Source organism: Somniosus microcephalus, chromosome 2 (assembly GCF_052327205.1).
Source record: "Somniosus microcephalus isolate GS21.2 chromosome 2, FLI_Smic_1.0, whole genome shotgun sequence".
In the NCBI taxonomy this organism is placed as follows: domain Eukaryota; kingdom Metazoa; phylum Chordata; class Chondrichthyes; order Squaliformes; family Somniosidae; genus Somniosus; species Somniosus microcephalus.
In genome coordinates this window covers 233,880,714-233,898,353 of record NC_140988.1, presented here as the reverse complement: position 1 = coordinate 233,898,353, position 17,640 = coordinate 233,880,714, and the positions used below count along the sequence as shown (strand labels likewise).

The following is a 17,640-nucleotide window of genomic DNA, read 5'->3' as shown; positions in this document are numbered from 1 at the left end:
GCCATTTATCATCCCTATAGTCCCTGGCCAACACTGGTTGTCCTATTTCGAAACTACAAGTGGCCTTGTTATTTACATGCTGGAATTGCTTGTTTTCGACTTCCCTTCGCACATTGGGTTTTAACAAATCCAACTGGGACCGCGACCTTCTGTTATAGAACATTATGGCAGGGCTTTGATTTGTCACTGAATGCGTGGCGTTTCGATACGCCATCAGGAAATTGTCCACCTTGTGTTGTAGTGGAATATGGTCTTCACTCATGGCCTTTATCGCCTTTTTGAACGTTTGAACAAATCTCTCGGCCAACCCATTTGTAGTCGGATGATATGGGGCAGATGTATAGTGTTTCACCCCATTCTTTTTCATGAATTTCTGGACAGCTGTTCTCGTCTGGCTGAGAATGCTGGTAACAGTGGGTCGCCATGTGCTGGCCATTCCTTCACTGTCAAGTCGTAGACCTGAGACAGTGTCGGGTCATTTCGGGTCTCTCTCTCAATACCCGCATTGGTGACTGGTAAGCATTCGATGATGGTCGAGTGAAATATCTCTACAGGGTCAACTGCCGGTGTCTCTTCCGCTGTAGGTAGTGGCAGGCGTGACAGCCCATCAGCATTACCATGTTGTTTTGTACCTTTGAATTCAATATCATATTGATGTGCCCCTAGGAAAAGGGACCATCTCTGAAGCCTCTGCGCCGTCATTACCGGAACACCCTTCTTAGGGTTGAAAATGGAAACCAACGGCTGGTGATCTGTCAGCAGCGTAAACTTTTGGCCTTGCAGGTAATGGTTAAATTTCTTAACTCCCCACACGAGGCTGAGAGCCTCCCTATCTATCTGAGCATAGTTGCGCTCAGCGGAGGTCAATGATCTGGATGCGAAAGCGACTGGCCTTTCCGAGCCATCTGGAAACTTATGTGAGAGCACTGCCCCGATACCATATGGAGAAGCATCACAAGCTAAGCGAATAGGCAGCGTTGGGTTAAAGTGAGCCAACACTTCCTTAGAGGTGATCAGTGCTTTGCTCTTTTGAAATGCCCGCTTACAATCATCGCTCCACTTCCATGGTATTCCCATTTGCAAAAGAGTGTTCAGCGGGTGTAACACCGTGGATAAATTTGGAAGAAACTTATGGTAATAGTTAACCAACCCGAGGAACGACCTCAACTGGGATACATTCTCCGGTGCAGGAGCTTTTACAACAGCTTCGATCTTGTCAGGTGACTTATGGAGCCCCTCCCGGTCAATGACGTGGCCGCAGAACGAGATTCGCTTTTGAAAGAACTCGCATTTCTGGCGATTAACTCTGAGCCCATATTCTTTCAATCTGATGAGCACCTGCTCCAAATTCGCGGGGTGATCGTTATCATTATCTCCTGTAATCAGGATGTCATCCAGGTAGCATTGTGTGCCTGGAATTCCCTGCAATACCTGCTCCATGGCCCTTTGCCAAATCGCTGGAGCCGATGCCACTCCAAAAACCAGTCTATTATACCGATATAAGCCCTTATGTGTGTTGATCGTGAGATACTGACGTGACGCTTCATCAACTTCCATCTGTAGCTACGCCTGCGCCAGGTCTATCTTAGTGAAGTGTTTCCCGCCAGACAGCGAAGCGAAGATATCTTCAATCCGCGGAAGCAGATATTGCACCGTGTGAAGAACCGGATTAACAGTGATCTTGAAATCGCCACGGATGCGAACCTTCCCAGGTTCCCCCGGCTTGTTGCTCAACGAACGCTTCATGACAGGAACAATGGGTGGAGCCCATTCGCTCCAGTCCACCTTGGACAGTACCCCTGAATGTTCTAGCCCTTCCAGCTCTGCTTCCACAGCAGGTCGTATCGCATAAGGCACCAGTCTGGCTTTGAAAAATTTTGGGTTTGCATGTTCTTCAACCTTGATGGTTGCCGTAATTCCTTTCAGTGTTCCAAGTCCTTGTTGGAACACCTCCTTAGCATTGTCTAAGATTTTGGACAGTCGTTTAGGTTTGACGTCGTCCTCCTTACAGGCATCTACAGTCAGTGCTTGTATGGAATGCCAGTCCACATTTATTCTCCGGATCCATTCCCGTCCCAGTAGTGGCGGACCTCCATCAGGTAACACATACAAGTCCATTTTCTGAAATTCTTTACCATTGTAGACCACGTTTACTTTTATCTTTCCTTTGGGGTATACTATTTGCCCCGTGTATGTTTTCAATACAATCTCCGTATCCCTCAGGGGAATGTGCGAGAATAACCTTTTGTAATCTTGCTTATTCATGACCGTTAATGCCGACCCAGTGTCCAATTCCATCTTCACTTGGACTCCTGCTATCTGAAGCGTGACCCAGATAGTTTGGTGGTCTGCTGTGTTACCCGCATTATGTATTTTCAGACAACCCAGTTGCTTACTGCTGGAGTCTGAATCCGTCTTCTGTTCATCCGAACTGTTCTCTGTCACCTTGTGTACCTTTTTGTACTTCTCCTGCGGTGACTTTTTGCTGCTGGTCTTCTTTCCTGACCGGCATACTCTCGCTATGTGACCAAGTTTGCCACATTGCCTGCATTCTTTATCTTTGAACCAGCACTGGTTCTGGTCATGCGTTGTCCTTCCACAACGATAGCACTTTACTGTGCCCAATGCCATTTCATTGGTGCTGAATTCCAATGGCCTTTGCTGTATCTCTGCAGCGCCTCGTGCTGCTGCCTCGTGCGATGCTGCAATGCTGAAAGCTTTGTCCAGCGCAAGGTCCTTTTCCTCTAGCAGTCGCTTCTGGGTTCCTTCCCTTAGGATCCCACACACAAACTTATCTCTCAGTGCGTCTGCTAGTCCTGTACCGAACTGACAGTACTTTGATAACTTGCGCAGTTCGGTTAGGAATTCAGCGTTGCTTTCTTCTTTAAGTTGAATTCTTTTGTAGAATTTAAATCGTTCCGCTATCAGCAGCGGCGTGGGGTTTAAATGCTCTTGCAGGATAGTAACAATATCCATGAAACTCTTCCCTACCGGTTTATCTGGTGTTACAAGGTTCCTTAATAACCCGTACGTCTTCGCACCCATCGAGTTTAATAGGGTTAGTGCTTTCTTATCCTCCGGTACCTCATTCGTTGTACAGTAAATTTCGATGCGTTCCACATAAGTGGCCCAATCTTCCACATCGTTATCAAAAGCAGTGATGTTACCCGTTTTTGGCATCCTTGTTGAGTTTCCTTTCCTTCGGATATGATTATTATTTTATTTTATTTATTTATTTATTTTTTCAAAATGGCGGCTTCCCACGCTTGGCGGCTTTTCCCGCGCTTGTCTTCTTCCCCCGCCGACTCAAAATGGCGATTCCCGTGCTGTTGCCATTCACGCCTCCCAGCGGTCCTTTATTTTCCCCTACGCTGCTGCTCTTGTTCCCTGCCGCTCCCGCAGTCCTTGTGGTCATAAACGCTTTTCTGGCTGCTGCGCGTCTCTGCCCCGATTGCAGTCCGGCCCCTGACACCGGCTGCAGTCGTGTTCTCCTCCCTTTTCGTCATTTCCCTCCCCTTCTCTTACTGACAACTCGGCCGACTTCCCCCCCCCCCCCCGTGCCGCTCGATCGGGCTTACCCGCCGCTGTTGTCAAAGGGATGTTCACTGATGTTTGACTTCGTGGCCAGAAACCAACCCGGGTTCCCGATGGCCTCCCGTGCGATGCAGTGCCCAGCAGGATGTTGAGGGTGGATGTCCTTGTTCGACGCCCGTTTCAGAGGACGAAGCTTCCTTTGATGCAACTGCCGCAAGGTAAGATCAGACTCGTCACCACTGTTAAGTCTGTGTTTTCCAATGTAGTTATGCTGAATAACAGGACACAGACTACAGAAATAATTAAACAGGTCTTTAGTAATTGAGGGTCAGGGCTGAACTGGGATACACTTTGCTCTGCAGGGTTTATATACCGGTGTGGTCACCACTGGTACTACAATGTACAGGAGCCATCAAAAAGTAGTCCATCACCTTAAGGTATCCTCTTAAGGTGGTACAGGTTACATACACTACAAGAGAGACCCAGAAATTCAAATACTTTGGGACCTAAATTCCATGGCGGCCCAAACTGGCCGTGATTCCAGCAGCAGTGATGATGTGCCAGAACGGAGAGGCCCGAAGACCGAAGTAAATTCGTCCTCGGGGGTTCATCAGAGTAAATCAGTTGGTCTGCAGGCACCTTACGAATTTCAGCCCATGCCAAAGCCCAGAGGTAAGTCCGGGGGCAAGGAAGGCGATTGGGAGGGTAGAGGGGCAAGGTGCACTTCGGTAGTAGCCCACATTTGTTTTTGTGGAGCCAGGAGGAGCTCTCCTGCTTCTTCTGACTTCACAAAATGCTGAAAGATTTCCAAGTTTTGGAGGTTTTTATAAGTGGCCTCCAGCGGTCCCACTCGTTAGGATACTCAAGGCAGGGATATACCAGTCAGAGCTTGCGCATCGCCTGAAAAGAGACTCCAAACATTTTAGCTGTGAGACAAACACCCGTGCAGATTGCACGTGGGCCTCAGCACTGCTAAACTGGTTAACTGCAGCTGTTTTAGGCCCATAAAATGGGCGCAACGATGCAGCTTAATAAAACCATTAAAAAGGCCAATAGAATTTTGGGTTTTATAATGGGGTATAGAGCATAAGAATAAAGAAGTAATGATTAATGTATGCAAAACATTGGTTAAGCTACAGTTAGAGTAGCAGTGTTGCACACACCATTACAAAAAGGACATTAAAGCCACAGACAGTGTGCAGCATACATTCAGTAAGATGATGCCAAGGATGGGAAATCATAGTTCTGAGGAGAGCCTTGAGATACTGGGACAATTCCACTGGAACAGTGAAGGGTAGATAGAGATTTACAAGTGCTTTTTAAAATTATGAAGAGTTTTAATGACGTGAATGGGGAAAGATTATTTCATTTGATTGGGGAGACGGAGAGGAGGAGTCATCCATTTGAATTATCACTAAGCGAGTAAGGAGAAGGTTAGAAGAAATGTCTTTATGCAGCAGGCCGTTGGAGCATAGAAGATTTTGCCACAGGCAGTGGTTGCGACCATTGCATCCTATAAAGGAAAATTAGATAAATATACATACGTTAAGTTGCCTTTGGGTCACGGGTCTTCCCCAATATTAGGAGAAGTGCTGTACAGGCCAGAAATAATAAAATGCATTGTTGTCCAATACAGACAGGCTCACAGCTTAGCCTGCTCATGACCAGACCTCAAAATAGCAGACTCCACCTAGCTAAGCAAGCAGGTGTTGTTTATACTTGCCACTAACAGCACTTTCAGTCGGAGGGGCCCATTCCAGGAGGGTCTGTTGAGGTAGGGAACAATCCTGTAGTTTAAAGGGGCCACTAAACATGGCAGTTTATTTGGTGCCCTGTATAAACAATTTTATTCACATTGTCAATAGCTTTGCTGAACTCCTGCTGTGAAGCAGCAGTTTGACCCCAGGATGCCTTTAAAATTAAATGTAATGTCAACAGGACCCGAGTACAATTTTGATAAGCAACTGAACAAATTCAGAGTGACAGTGCTATTCATCTATCTCTGCAAATGGTTTCTTTAACAGTAAAATATAGCCTGAGTACTCTAGTCAGCAGAAGTAAAAGTTGCACTTGTCCACCCTACTAACATGCATGAAATAATTAATCTGAGTGTTTTTGTGAATAATAAATTTGTTGGTGTATCAGCTAATCTTGAGTCAGCACCTAATTTTGAAATTTGCATGCATGAAACATGCAGTGACAAGTGGCTGATTCAGTGGAAGGCAAGTCAGTTTGACACTAATCACCATTTGAAGCCTGAATTAAACGAGTTGTTATTGCCATGAATGCTGTTACAAGTAGCAAACAAAAAACATTTGTGGACTAATCCCTGTTGTCTAGTTTTACTTTTACTTCAAGTTGCCTTGAACAAAGTTATAGCTTTTGTGAATAGTTATCAAATAAATCTGGCAGGGCTGAGAGAATACATTATAACATCTAGGTGGTTAGGTTTTAAACATGATGAAATTAGATGATTGCAGGCTACACACAATTACACTTGGTCAGTGGGGCCAATCAATATACCACATCATAGTTATTCACAATGAATAGTTGATGATATGGGTCTCTCACTGCATTAGTGAGGCAGTAGTTTCGAAACAGCAACAGCTTTTAGTGTCCATACTTTTACCCCATTGTTATGGGAACAATTCTTTCTAATGAACTCCTATTGAAGTCTCTGTTTTAAACTGTGCTCATGGGGATAGAATGGGTACAATGAGGCCCAACTTCAGTGACCAACATCCTGGACCCCATAGACACCTGAATAACGTCCGACCCAAAATTAGAAATTAAGAAAAAGTGCTGGAAAGCACTCAGCCGGTCAGGCAGTGTATGTGCAGAGAGAAACCGAGTTAACGGGTGGAATTTTCAGAGGTAAGAGCGGATGGGTTGGAGGCATGGGGGGGGAAGTGAAAGTTGCAAAAATGTGAGCCCCAACCCACCCACTTTCACCTTTCAATCAGGCAGGACGGGGGGTAGGGTGGGCTGCCAACCCGCTGCCAGGAGGCGGGTTGGCAATTTAAATATTATAATGAAGCCTGAAGCCTCGACTTTAACCAGCTTTGCAGGTTTTACTGCAGCTGGCTGGGGATCCCAGGCCTCGGGATTCCTGGTGGCTGCAACGAGGCAGCCTCAGCCTCAGGGAGCAATCATTGTGGGCCGGGAGCAGCAAGAGTGCTTCCTCCTGGCCCCCCAAGCTCCCCCACCATCAGCCTGGCCCTCCCCGGGGTCGGGGATCTGGCCTCCTCTAGGGATCGGTCACCCCCCCAATCCGGGCCTGGAACAGCCGCCCCACCCCCAGCCCCCCCCCACATCCACCTTCCACTGGGGATCGTAATTCGGCCCTGGGGTCGGGGATCGCAACTCCCCCCTCCCCCACTCCGGGGACAGGGATCAGAGCCCCAGGGGATCAGAACCCCAGTTGGGTATCAGACCCCACCCCCCCGGGCCTGAAAACCCCCACCAGGCAATCGGACCCCCCGCCCCCACCTTCCTGGGCCCAGCACTTACCTATTGCTACGGCCTCCTCCTCCGAATTCCCCTCACGAATGGAAGCCAGTCTGTCAATCAGGCTGACTTCCGGGCGAGGAACCTGCCCCTGACGTCGCACGCACAGCGTTAAAACTCCACAGCATACCGGGAAACCCGACCTTCCGGGTTTCCCGCTGTCTCCCGGGTCCCCCGCACCGTGGGTGTGGTAGCCGGGAATATCCAGCCCAAAGTTTCAGATCGATGACCTTTCATCAGACACAAAATTAGGTTGGGCTGCCACCTAAAACAAGCGTTAGATCCCTTCTATATTGTTGTTGTAGGCTACATGAGACTCACATAATAACAGCCCATTACCTCAACATTAAAGCATTTGAAGTAAAAACAGTGAATCAAAATGGAACAAACACAAGATGGTGAAAACATATGGAGAATCAAGTTTTTTGAAATTTTGGTTCTTCAGTGTAACAACCTCAAAAAATAACAGATATTATCATAAGGACTTGATTGTAGGATTCTTTCAAACATCAGTTACTGCAAATAAAACGTGATGACAGACAACAACAATAAAATGTGCATTTCCAATAACTGCTCAGAAAAGTTTATAGTGTTAGTTTGTTACCTCTCAGGATCCCTCAGATTTGGAATATTCTTATATTGTGTCTTCTCCGGATCCTGTTCTCTATTTTCTGGCCAAACAAATGAATCTCGTTTCCGCCTCAGAAAGTTCAGAAGGTCACCAAAACAACAGTATTCAGTGATTACCAGAACTGGGCCTGCAACATGACAGTAAATCCATTGAAAATTCACAAAAGTATTTTTCAGGGTCAGCTGAAGTTCCCCAGAATTTCTCTAAACCCATTGATTGTTGTGTTCTCATGACTCAAGGTCATCTATATCCCACTTCCTACTGAAACAAAAGTGTTTTAAATTTAGTCACCAGAGTGATTAGCAGGGAGAACAGATGAACGATAATGCACATATATGTCAAAAATTCCTTTTGCAGATATATACAAATATGACAGTTTGATGTCATGAAGTAATGGCAGCAAATGGGAAAGTTGGCCAGCATTGCTTGTGCAATACAGTATGGTTGGCTGATTTGAAGTCAATGGTCCAAAACCACCTCTTAAGTTTCAGAGCCGCTGACTTCTCTAAAATTGTCAAAAATGGCATTTTCGATTGTTCTCAAACACGGCTGGTGACCAATTCATACTCTAAATGAGGTTATTAGTTTCTTGGTTTGAAGCTTAGTTCTCCCATGTGGTTTTACATAAAAGGAGAGCTATTCAATAAGATCATGGCTGATCTTCTACCTCAACTCCAACTTCCCACACTATCACCATATCCTGTGGTTCCCTTAGTATCCATAAATCTATCGATCTCTGTCTTGAATATGACTGCATCCACAGCCCTCTGGGTTTTTTTTTCATTCCTGGCATGTGGGCGTCGCTGGCATGGACAGCATTTATTGGCCAATCCCTAATTGCCCTTGAGAAGGTGGTGGCGAGCCACCATCTTGAACCGCTGCAGTCTGTGTGGTGAAGGTACTCCCACAGTGCTGTTAGGGAGGGAGTTCCAGGATTTTGACCCAGCGACGATGAAGGAACAGTGATACATTTCCAAGTCAGGATGGTGTGTAACTTGGAGGAGAATTTGCAGGTGATGGTGTTCCCATGCGCCTGCTGCCCTTGTCCTTCTAGGTGGTAGAGGTGCGGGTTTGGGAGGTGCTGTCGAAGAAGCTTTGGCGAGTTGTTGCAGTGCATCTTGTAGATGGTACACACTGCAGCCACGGTGCGCCGGTGTGGAGGGAGTGAATGTTTAAGGTGGTGGATGGGGTGCCAATCAAGTGGGCTGCTTTGTCCTGGATGGTATCGAGCTTCTTGAGTGTTGTTGGGGCTGCACTCATCCAGGCAAGTGGGGTGTATTCTATCACACTCCTGACTTGTGCCTTGTAGATGGTGGAAAGGCTTTGGAGAGTCAGGAGGTGAGACACTCACCGCAAAATACCCAGCCTCTAACCTGCTCTTGTTGCCACAGTATTTACGTGGCTGGTCCAGTTAAGTTCTGGTCAATGGTTACACCCAGGATGTTGATGATGGGGGATTTGGTGATGGTAATGCCGTTGAATGTCAAGGAGCGGTGGTTAGACTCTCGCTTGTTGGAGATAGTCATTGCCTGGCACTTTTGTGGCGCAAATGTTACTTGCCACTTATCAGACCAAGCCTGAATGTCGTCCAGGTCTTGCTGCATGTGGGAATCTACTGCTTCATTATCTGAGGAGTTGCGAAAGGAACCGAACACTGTGCAATCATCAGCAAACATCCCCACTTCTGACCTTATGATGGAGGGAAGGTCATTGATAGAGCAGCTGAAGATGGTTGGGCCTGGGACACTGCCCTGAGGAACTCCTGCAGCGATGTACTGGGGCTGAGATGTTTGACCTCCAACAACCACAACTTTCGTCCTTTGCGCTAGGTATGACTCGTGCCAGTGGAAAGTTTTCCCTCTGATTCCCACTGACTTCAATTTTACTAGGGGTCCTTGATGCCACACTCGGTCAAATGCTGCCTGGAGGTCAAGGGCAGTCACTCTCACCTCACCTCTGGAATTTAGCTCTGTTGTCCATGTTTGGGGCCAAGGCTGTAGGTCTGGAGCCAAGTGGTCCTGGCGGAACCCAAACTGAGCATCGATGAGCAGTTTATTTGTGAATAGGTGCCGCTTGATAGCACTGTCGACGCCACCTTCCATCACTTTGCTGATGATTGAGAGTAGACTGATGGGGCGGTAATTGGCTGGATTGGATTTGTCCTGCTTTCTGCGGACAGGACATACCTGGGCAGTTTTCCACATTGTCGGATAGATGCCAGTGTTGTAGCTGTACTGAAACAGCTTGGCTAGAGGCACAGCTAGTTCTGGAGCACAAATCTTCAGCACGACAGCTGGGATGCTGTTGGGGCCCATAGCCTTTGCTATATCCAGTGCACTCAGCCATTTCTTGATATCACGTGGAGTGAATTGAAATGGCTGAAGACTGGCTTCTGTGATGGAGAAGGCCAATATGGATCATCCACTTGGCACTTCTGGCTGAAGATGGTTGCAATCGCTTCAGCCTTGTCTTTTGCACTCACGTGCTGGGCTCCACCATCATTGAGAATGGAGATATTCATGGAGCCTCCTCCTGCCGTTAGTTGTTTAATGGTCCACCACCATTCACAACTGGATGTGGCAGGACTGCAGAGCTTTGACCTGATCTGTTGATTGTGAGGTCGCTTAGTTCTGTCTATAGCATGCTGCTTCTGCTGTTTAGCCTGCATGTAGTCCTGTGTTGCAGCTTCCTCAGGTTTGCGCCTCATTTTTAGGTATGCCTGGTGCTACTCCTGACATGTTCTTCTGCACTCCTCATTAAACCAGGGTTGGTCCCCTGGTTTGATGGTAATGGTAGAGTGAGGGATATGCCGGGCCATGAGGTTCTAGGTTGTGGTGGAATACAATTCTGCTGCTGCTGATGGCCCACAGCGTCTCATGGATGCCCAGTTTTGAGCCACCAGATCTGTTCTGAATCTATCCCATTTAGCACGGTGGTAGTGCCACACAACATGATGGAGGGTGACCTCAGTGTGAAGATGGGTCTTTGTCTCCACAAGGATTGTAGGGTGGTCACTGCTACCAATACTGTCATGGACAGATGCATCTGCGACAGGTACATTTGTGCAGGTAGCTTGGTGGTAGATTGGTAGAGAATTCCAAAGATTCACAACCTTTTGAGTGAAGAAATTTCTCCGCATCTCAGTCCTAAATGGCCGACCCCTTATTCTGAGACTGTGACCCCTAGTTTTAGACTCCCCAGCCAGTGGAAAAATCCTCCCAGCATCCACCCTGTCAAGCCCCTTAAGAATTTTATACATTTCAATGAGATCACCTCTCATTCTTCTAAACTCTAGAGAATATAGGCCTAGTCTACTCAATCTCTCTTCATACGACAATCCCCCCATCCCAGGAACCAGTTTGGTGAACCTTTGTTGCACTCCCGCTAAGACAACTATATCCTTCCTTAGGTAAGGAGACCAGAACTGTACACAATACTCCAGGTGTGGTCTCACCAAGGCCTTATATAATTGCAGTAAGATATCTTTACTCTTACACTCAAATCCTCTTGTAATAAAGGCAGCATACCATTTGCTTTCCTAATTGGTTGCTGTACCTGCATGTTAACCTTCTGGGATTTGTGTACAAAGACACCCAGGTCCCTCTGAACACCAACATTTCCCAGTCTCTCGCATTTAAAAAAATATTCTGCTTTCCTATTTTCCCTGCCAATGTGGATAACAACAGATGCGTGACTCTCTCATAAAAGGCTGGTGACCCCCAGAGTCCTGACCAAATCAGAAATCCAGATTTTTTTGGGTTGCACAAATAGTTATTGGTTTCTACTTTAATTGGTAGGTTTCCTTTAGGAGCAGTGACACCACAAAACATGAACTGGGGGGAGATGTGCTTGTAAGTCTCTATTTCTATGACCTGGGGACACATATGAAAATGCCTATAAGCTCTCATAGGAGGTCTGTAAATTTCATAGATCTCCTGGAATACAAATAAACAACACAGCACATACCAACGTAAATTGTGAATACACTGGCCAGTCCCCTGCAGTTCTCTCTTAGAAATAGATTTTAAAACTTTAATAATACTATTTAATCAAAATGAACATTGAAAGCCAAATCATTGTGCAGAGGATACAGTATTAACAATGAAAGACAATTTCCCAGCGTTCTCCCAATCTCCCAGCGTAGCTTTTGTGAAAATTCTGGAGAAACAAAGTAAATGGTAATTTTTAGTCATTTACGCTGTTTCTCCGGGAGTTTGCGTTAGTCTTCCGTTGAAGTTATGGTGGGAGATTGGAAGAATCCCTGTGGAAGGTCTATCACAGAAAAGTCATTCTCCTACCAAAACTCTAAATGTTTCTTCTGGCATGTACCAGAGGCACTGTGCTCTGACAGTAATAAAAATATAAACTAGGCAGGCGATCTAGACAAATGTGTAATAGGTGGCTCCTTCTAGGGAACATCGAATACTGTTAAATGTCATATTTGGAGAATCTGCTGCACTCCAGTCCCCCAACCCCCTCTTGCTCCAGCAGGCATACTTATTTTCCTTACTGGTCTTCAGTGCTGCTCCAGCTGCAGAGCGAATGTGACAGGGTGAAGAGCACACAAGCATAAATCCAAAAAACATGGTAAAAGTTGAATAAATATAACTAAAACTACAGACCAAATTAATGTTTATTATCGACTAAAGATCTCCATCGCAAGGTTTTGAAGTTGACATCCAGCAAACCACCAAATGTTAACCAGATAATCTAGGATCCCAGCCAAACCAAAATTTGGACAGCTCAGTTTGTTCATTAAAGACTTGTTCGAGTTAAAAAGGAGAAGCAGTGGTTACAGTAGTAATACCTTTGAGACATCAGTGGATGTTGTTATCCAGGGACAGCAATATCTATTCATACCCATTGCCGTCATTAATAACAGCTTGTTCTAAGATATTACTAAGTCAACAACTCAAGGGCATGGTTCAGTTTACTTGCACAATGTTTCAGAAATGTCTTCCGTATCATTATTCTTTTAAAGATACTTGCTCTATGGAAGAGCATTAGTATTAGTTTGAGCTTTTTCCCAACATTTTTGTCTTGTGTTCATGACTGGACAGCAGTTTCCATACAGGTTAAATAATATACAGAAGCCAGATGAAACAGCAAGATACTCAACAACACACAACAACAAAAACCAGAATCAGTGCATAAGGGGTTCATAGAACTTATAGAACAATGTTTATTATGGAGTCCATTAAGAAACAAGGGCCTAGAAATTTGTCTTGGGCAGGTGGAGGCATAAAACGGGCGGTATGGGATTGGCCACCCGTTATACACAGCGCCCGATATTCAGCTCTATTGTAGTCTGCCTGAGATGAATTTCTAGGCCAAGGCCTTTTGGATGAAATAGGCTCATTTGTCTCTTTATAGATCTTCTTAATAGATCTTCAAGATGAGATGGTTCCGATGGTACAAATAGGCCAGAACTAAATTTTAGCAGCCAGGACTGCGGGTACATTTACATTTAACACGATTTCCGCTTCATACTGACACTAAACTGGTTGTATAAATCCAGAGTCAGTGCCCAACCTGACTCTGGAGCAAAGTGGAGTGAGACTCCCTGAAGGTCTCGACTGGACTCGCTGGATACTTTGGAAGTGATCTTAATTTAAATGTTTAGAGAGCATGGATGCTCCCCTTTCTGCTCCATCCTAATTTGGACAGTTAAAATTCCAGCCAGGCAGGAAGCAAGCAATGTAAACCAGGATTTACCTGGTTCTAACTCAAACCACAACTTACAGTCTCAGTGTAAGTGCATCCTGTAATTAAAACCACCCAACTTCTTTCATGTTATAATTAGTTCTTTGAAGTAAGGAAACAAGTTCCGAATCACCTGATCTTATAGCTTGTGAGGTGAGGTGTAACGCCTGGATATTGCTGCTTCTTTCATGCGACTCCCCTGGACTGAGGACTAGATTTTCATTTTCAGTAAGGGTGGAAAGCGAACCATCTTTTATCCACCCATTGACTTCAATGGAAAGGAAAATCAGGAGGGGTGTATAACAGGCGTACAATCCGCTACAGCCTGTTTTCCACCCCTACCAAGAGTTCAAATCTACAAGCTTCTCATTGTCCAAGCTTTTGTCTTCATGGGCTGTATAGGTTCATACGGTGGAGCCTCAGGGTCACGTATAAGGACCCAGTGTATGAATGTGCACTCCCTGAACATATTGGAAAATTACAGCCACATACTGGCAAAGCGAAGGCATGCGACTTTGCATCCATTACAATTACTGAAAACCATGGGGAGTACACTGATGATTTCCTGTCATGAAATGAGATTGGGTGAAGCTTACCACCAGAAACATGCATTCGTAACATTGGCCCTGTAAAGTTTAAATCCATTCTCTTATTAATTTGCATATATCCCTAGTTGCTGATATGAACAGATTATGGTGCTTTGATTTAGGATCTATCCACTAATAAGAAGCAACACTAATAGTAATCCTCTCCAAGCCTCCTGGCCTACAAAATTCAGACAGAAAATACCACCAAATGATTTATAATTACAAAGAAGCAAAATCAGGAATCATTTTATCACAAAATGTGTAGTGGAAATCTGGAGCCCTCTCCCCAAAAAGGCTGTGGATGCGGGGACAATTGAAACTTTCAAGACTCAAATCAATAAATTTTCGTTAGGTAAGGGTATCAAGGGGTATAAGGAAAGAAAAAGAAGGAACTTGCATTTATATAGCGCCTTTCACAACCTCAAAATGCCTCAAAGTGCTTTACATCCAATGAAGCGTAGTCACTGTTGTAATGTGGGAAACGCGGCAGTCAATTTGAGCACAGTAAGGTCCAACAAACAGCAATGTGATAGTGGCCAGATAATCTGTTTTAGTGATGTTGATTGAGGGATAAATATTAGCCAGGACACCGGGGAGAACTTTTTGAATAGTGCCATGGGACCTTTTACGTCCACGGAAGGGGCAGACGGAACCTTGGTTTAATGTCTCATGCGAAAGACGGCACCTCCAACAGTGCAGCATTCCCTCAGTACTGCACTTGGAGTGTCAGCCTGGATTACATGCTCAGTCAGGTCTCTCCAGTGGGATTTAAATCCACACCCTTCTGACTCAGAGACGAGAGTGCTACCACTGAGCTACTCTGATAATTTCTCTACCTTAAAGGTAACATCGCACTCAGTTAAAAAGTGTAAATATGGCTCATTTTCCAGTTGTATGAACTGACCTCCTACGGTGCATGCTCCCAGCAGGTTGACAATGTTGATGTGCTGCCCCAGGTGACTCAAGACTTTCAGTTCTGACATCAGAGCTTCCTTCTCTGTGGAGTGAGCACTTGCTGCAGACAGATTTGCAGTTGTCATTCTACAGATCATGGTACATCAAACTACACACCACACAAAACATTTATCATATATACTTACGTTTAAGCATCTTTACTGCCACAGTCATAATGGAGTCAGCCTTAGTCAATCCATAAGCAGCAGCCTCCACAACCTTCCCGAAGGCTCCAGCACCAAGGGTTTTACCTAGGGATAGGAAGCATTTTCTTCAGAACTGAATTAACAGTATGTAGATTAACCAAGTTGTAAAAATATAACATTTCATTCTTTTATTCACATATAAGAACATAAGAATTAGGAGTAGGAGTAGGCCATACGGCCCTTCAAGCCTGCTCCGCCAATCAATAAGACCACGGATGATCTTCAAACTGAACTCCACTTTCCCGCCCGATCCCCATATCCCTTGATTCCCCTAGAGTCTAAAAATCTATCTATCTCAGCCTTGAATATACTCAACGACTCGGCATCCACAGCCCTTTGGGGTAGAGAATTCCAAAGATAAGAGATCCAAAGATTACGATACAGTAATTTTATCTTTGTTGATGAGATAAACAGAGGGTATTGTGGCATAAGCAGAGATATTACAACTTTTTAAACAAATACTAATCATTGAAAAGATATTAATATATTAGAAATCACCTACTGGATCTCTATGTACCACATCTGACGAGCACTCCTGTGGATAGATTGACAATCCTATTATCACTCTTCTACTATCTATCCTGATAACATTCTCTACCTCCTTCATCCTCAGCCGATATCCTATGATAATCCCCTCCGTGTGCTCTTCCTTCATAATTCCTTTGTGAAGTCTGTCCTGATAACACTCACTATCTGCTCTGCACCAATAACCCCCTCCACCCACTCTGCTCTGTGTAACATCCACCCACTCTACCCTGATATCTATCTCCACCCACTCTGCCCTGATAGTCCTCTCCATCCACTCTGCCCCAGTAGTCCACTCTGTCCCAATAACCCATTCCACCCACTCTACCCTGATATCTATCTCCATCCACTCTGCCCTGATAGTCCTCTCCATCCACTCTGCCCCAGTAGCCCACTCTGCCCCATAACCCATTCCACACCCTCTACCCTGATATCTATCTCCATCCACTCTGCCCTGATAGTCCTCTCCATCCACTCTGCCCCAGTAACCAACTCTGCCCCAATAACCCATTACACGTACTCTACCCTGATATCTATCTCCATCCACTTGCCCTGATAGCCCCATCCACCCATGCTGCCCCAATAACCCACACTCCCCACCAGCCCACCCTCCCGCACTTTACTCAGTTCATGCTGATAATCCTTTCCACATATTCTTCGCTAATAACTAAACAAACAGGGCTAAAAATTCAATAGCCCCCAAAAACAGGTGCAGGGATCGCGGTGCACAATTAACTTGTACCTATTCAAAGTAATGCAGGCACGCAAACTTCATGCTGCCCAAAATTAAACGTGCTGCTGAGTGGCTGCACACTCAGCAGGGGGCCCATGTTCAAGGCTAGCACCAATTAAAGCTACTGTGCAGTCCTTAAAGCCAGCCTGCACGTTTTAAAGGGGAGGTGCATTCTGGCTCCAGAAGTTACTGACTGAACTACAGGGTGAGTGAAGATGGCGCAACATGGCAGAGAGAGGGCACTCAGATTTTCTGATGCAGCAATCGAGGCCCTGGTGCATGAGGTAGACAGGAGGAGAGGTGTCCTCTATCCACAGGGGGCCAGGAGGCCCTACAGACACACACTAAGAAAGGAATGGAAGCAGATAGCCGTCATTGTCAATGCAAGCAGTGTAGCCCTGTGGACCTGGATGCAGTGCTGGAAGGAGTTTAATGACCTCACACGAGTGGTCAAGGTCAGTGAATTCATCTTCAAATGCCATATCCCACCACTGCACCACTAGCCTCACACACTGCTCAATTCACCAGAGCCCCATTACTCACCTACCAACAATCTCTATCAATCACAACTCATACCTCACATTAATACACTCCATCTCACCCTCCCACACTTACCACTGCTGCAAACCTCACACCCACATCTCACAGATTGCACACACTGCCAGCTATTCAACCATGGCAGCCACATCAGCCAAACACAGTGAACCACACTCACTGACACACTGCCATCTCTCTTGCAGGACAAGGTGGTGCACAATCGTAGACAACGGCAGCTAAGCAAAGGGGGACAGGCGTGCCTCTATATCCTGACCCCGCTCAAGGAGATGGTGCTCGTCGTAATTGGAGTGGCTGTGACTGAGGCCATCACCAGCAGCGGCACTGGAACAATTGAACGTGATGATATGCTCAAACCTAATCCTGCTTCTCACATCCCATTTCCCGCTCATCCCACAATCTCTTCTGACTTACTGCTGCAGATGGTGTAAGCATGCACATCTTGCTTTCCCCCCTCCCCTCACCACAACCTTACCCATGTGCCTTTCTCATTTCAGACACCCAAGAAATACAACCTGGCCAGGCATTGCAGAGGAGAGTGATGATGAAGAAGAAACACCATCGCGCAATCTGACACTCGCAGCCATCAGCTCAGATACTGGCACTGCGCGGACTTTAGAGGGTAGCTCGGAGGCGGGATCTGCACGTGGTGAGTCACAGGGCATGAGTGGGCTGCAGCCAGGGCAGGGGGAAAGGGTAGCACAG

General features: G+C 45.9%; 1 protein-coding gene across 1 annotated transcript in view; it reads right to left on the bottom strand.

Annotated features, from left to right (window-relative positions):
* LOC147123282 (mast/stem cell growth factor receptor Kit-like) overlaps positions 1-17,640 on the bottom strand; it is a 94,869-nt gene that overhangs the window by 29,785 nt on the left and 47,444 nt on the right. The window contains exons 12-14 of the mRNA XM_085965710.1: positions 15,063-15,167; positions 14,867-14,977; positions 7,646-7,799 (exon numbers count right to left, since the gene is read on the bottom strand). Of these exons, the coding sequence (XP_085821836.1) occupies positions 7,646-7,799; positions 14,867-14,977; positions 15,063-15,167 (370 nt within the window). The remainder of the gene's footprint in view (positions 1-7,645; positions 7,800-14,866; positions 14,978-15,062; positions 15,168-17,640) is intronic.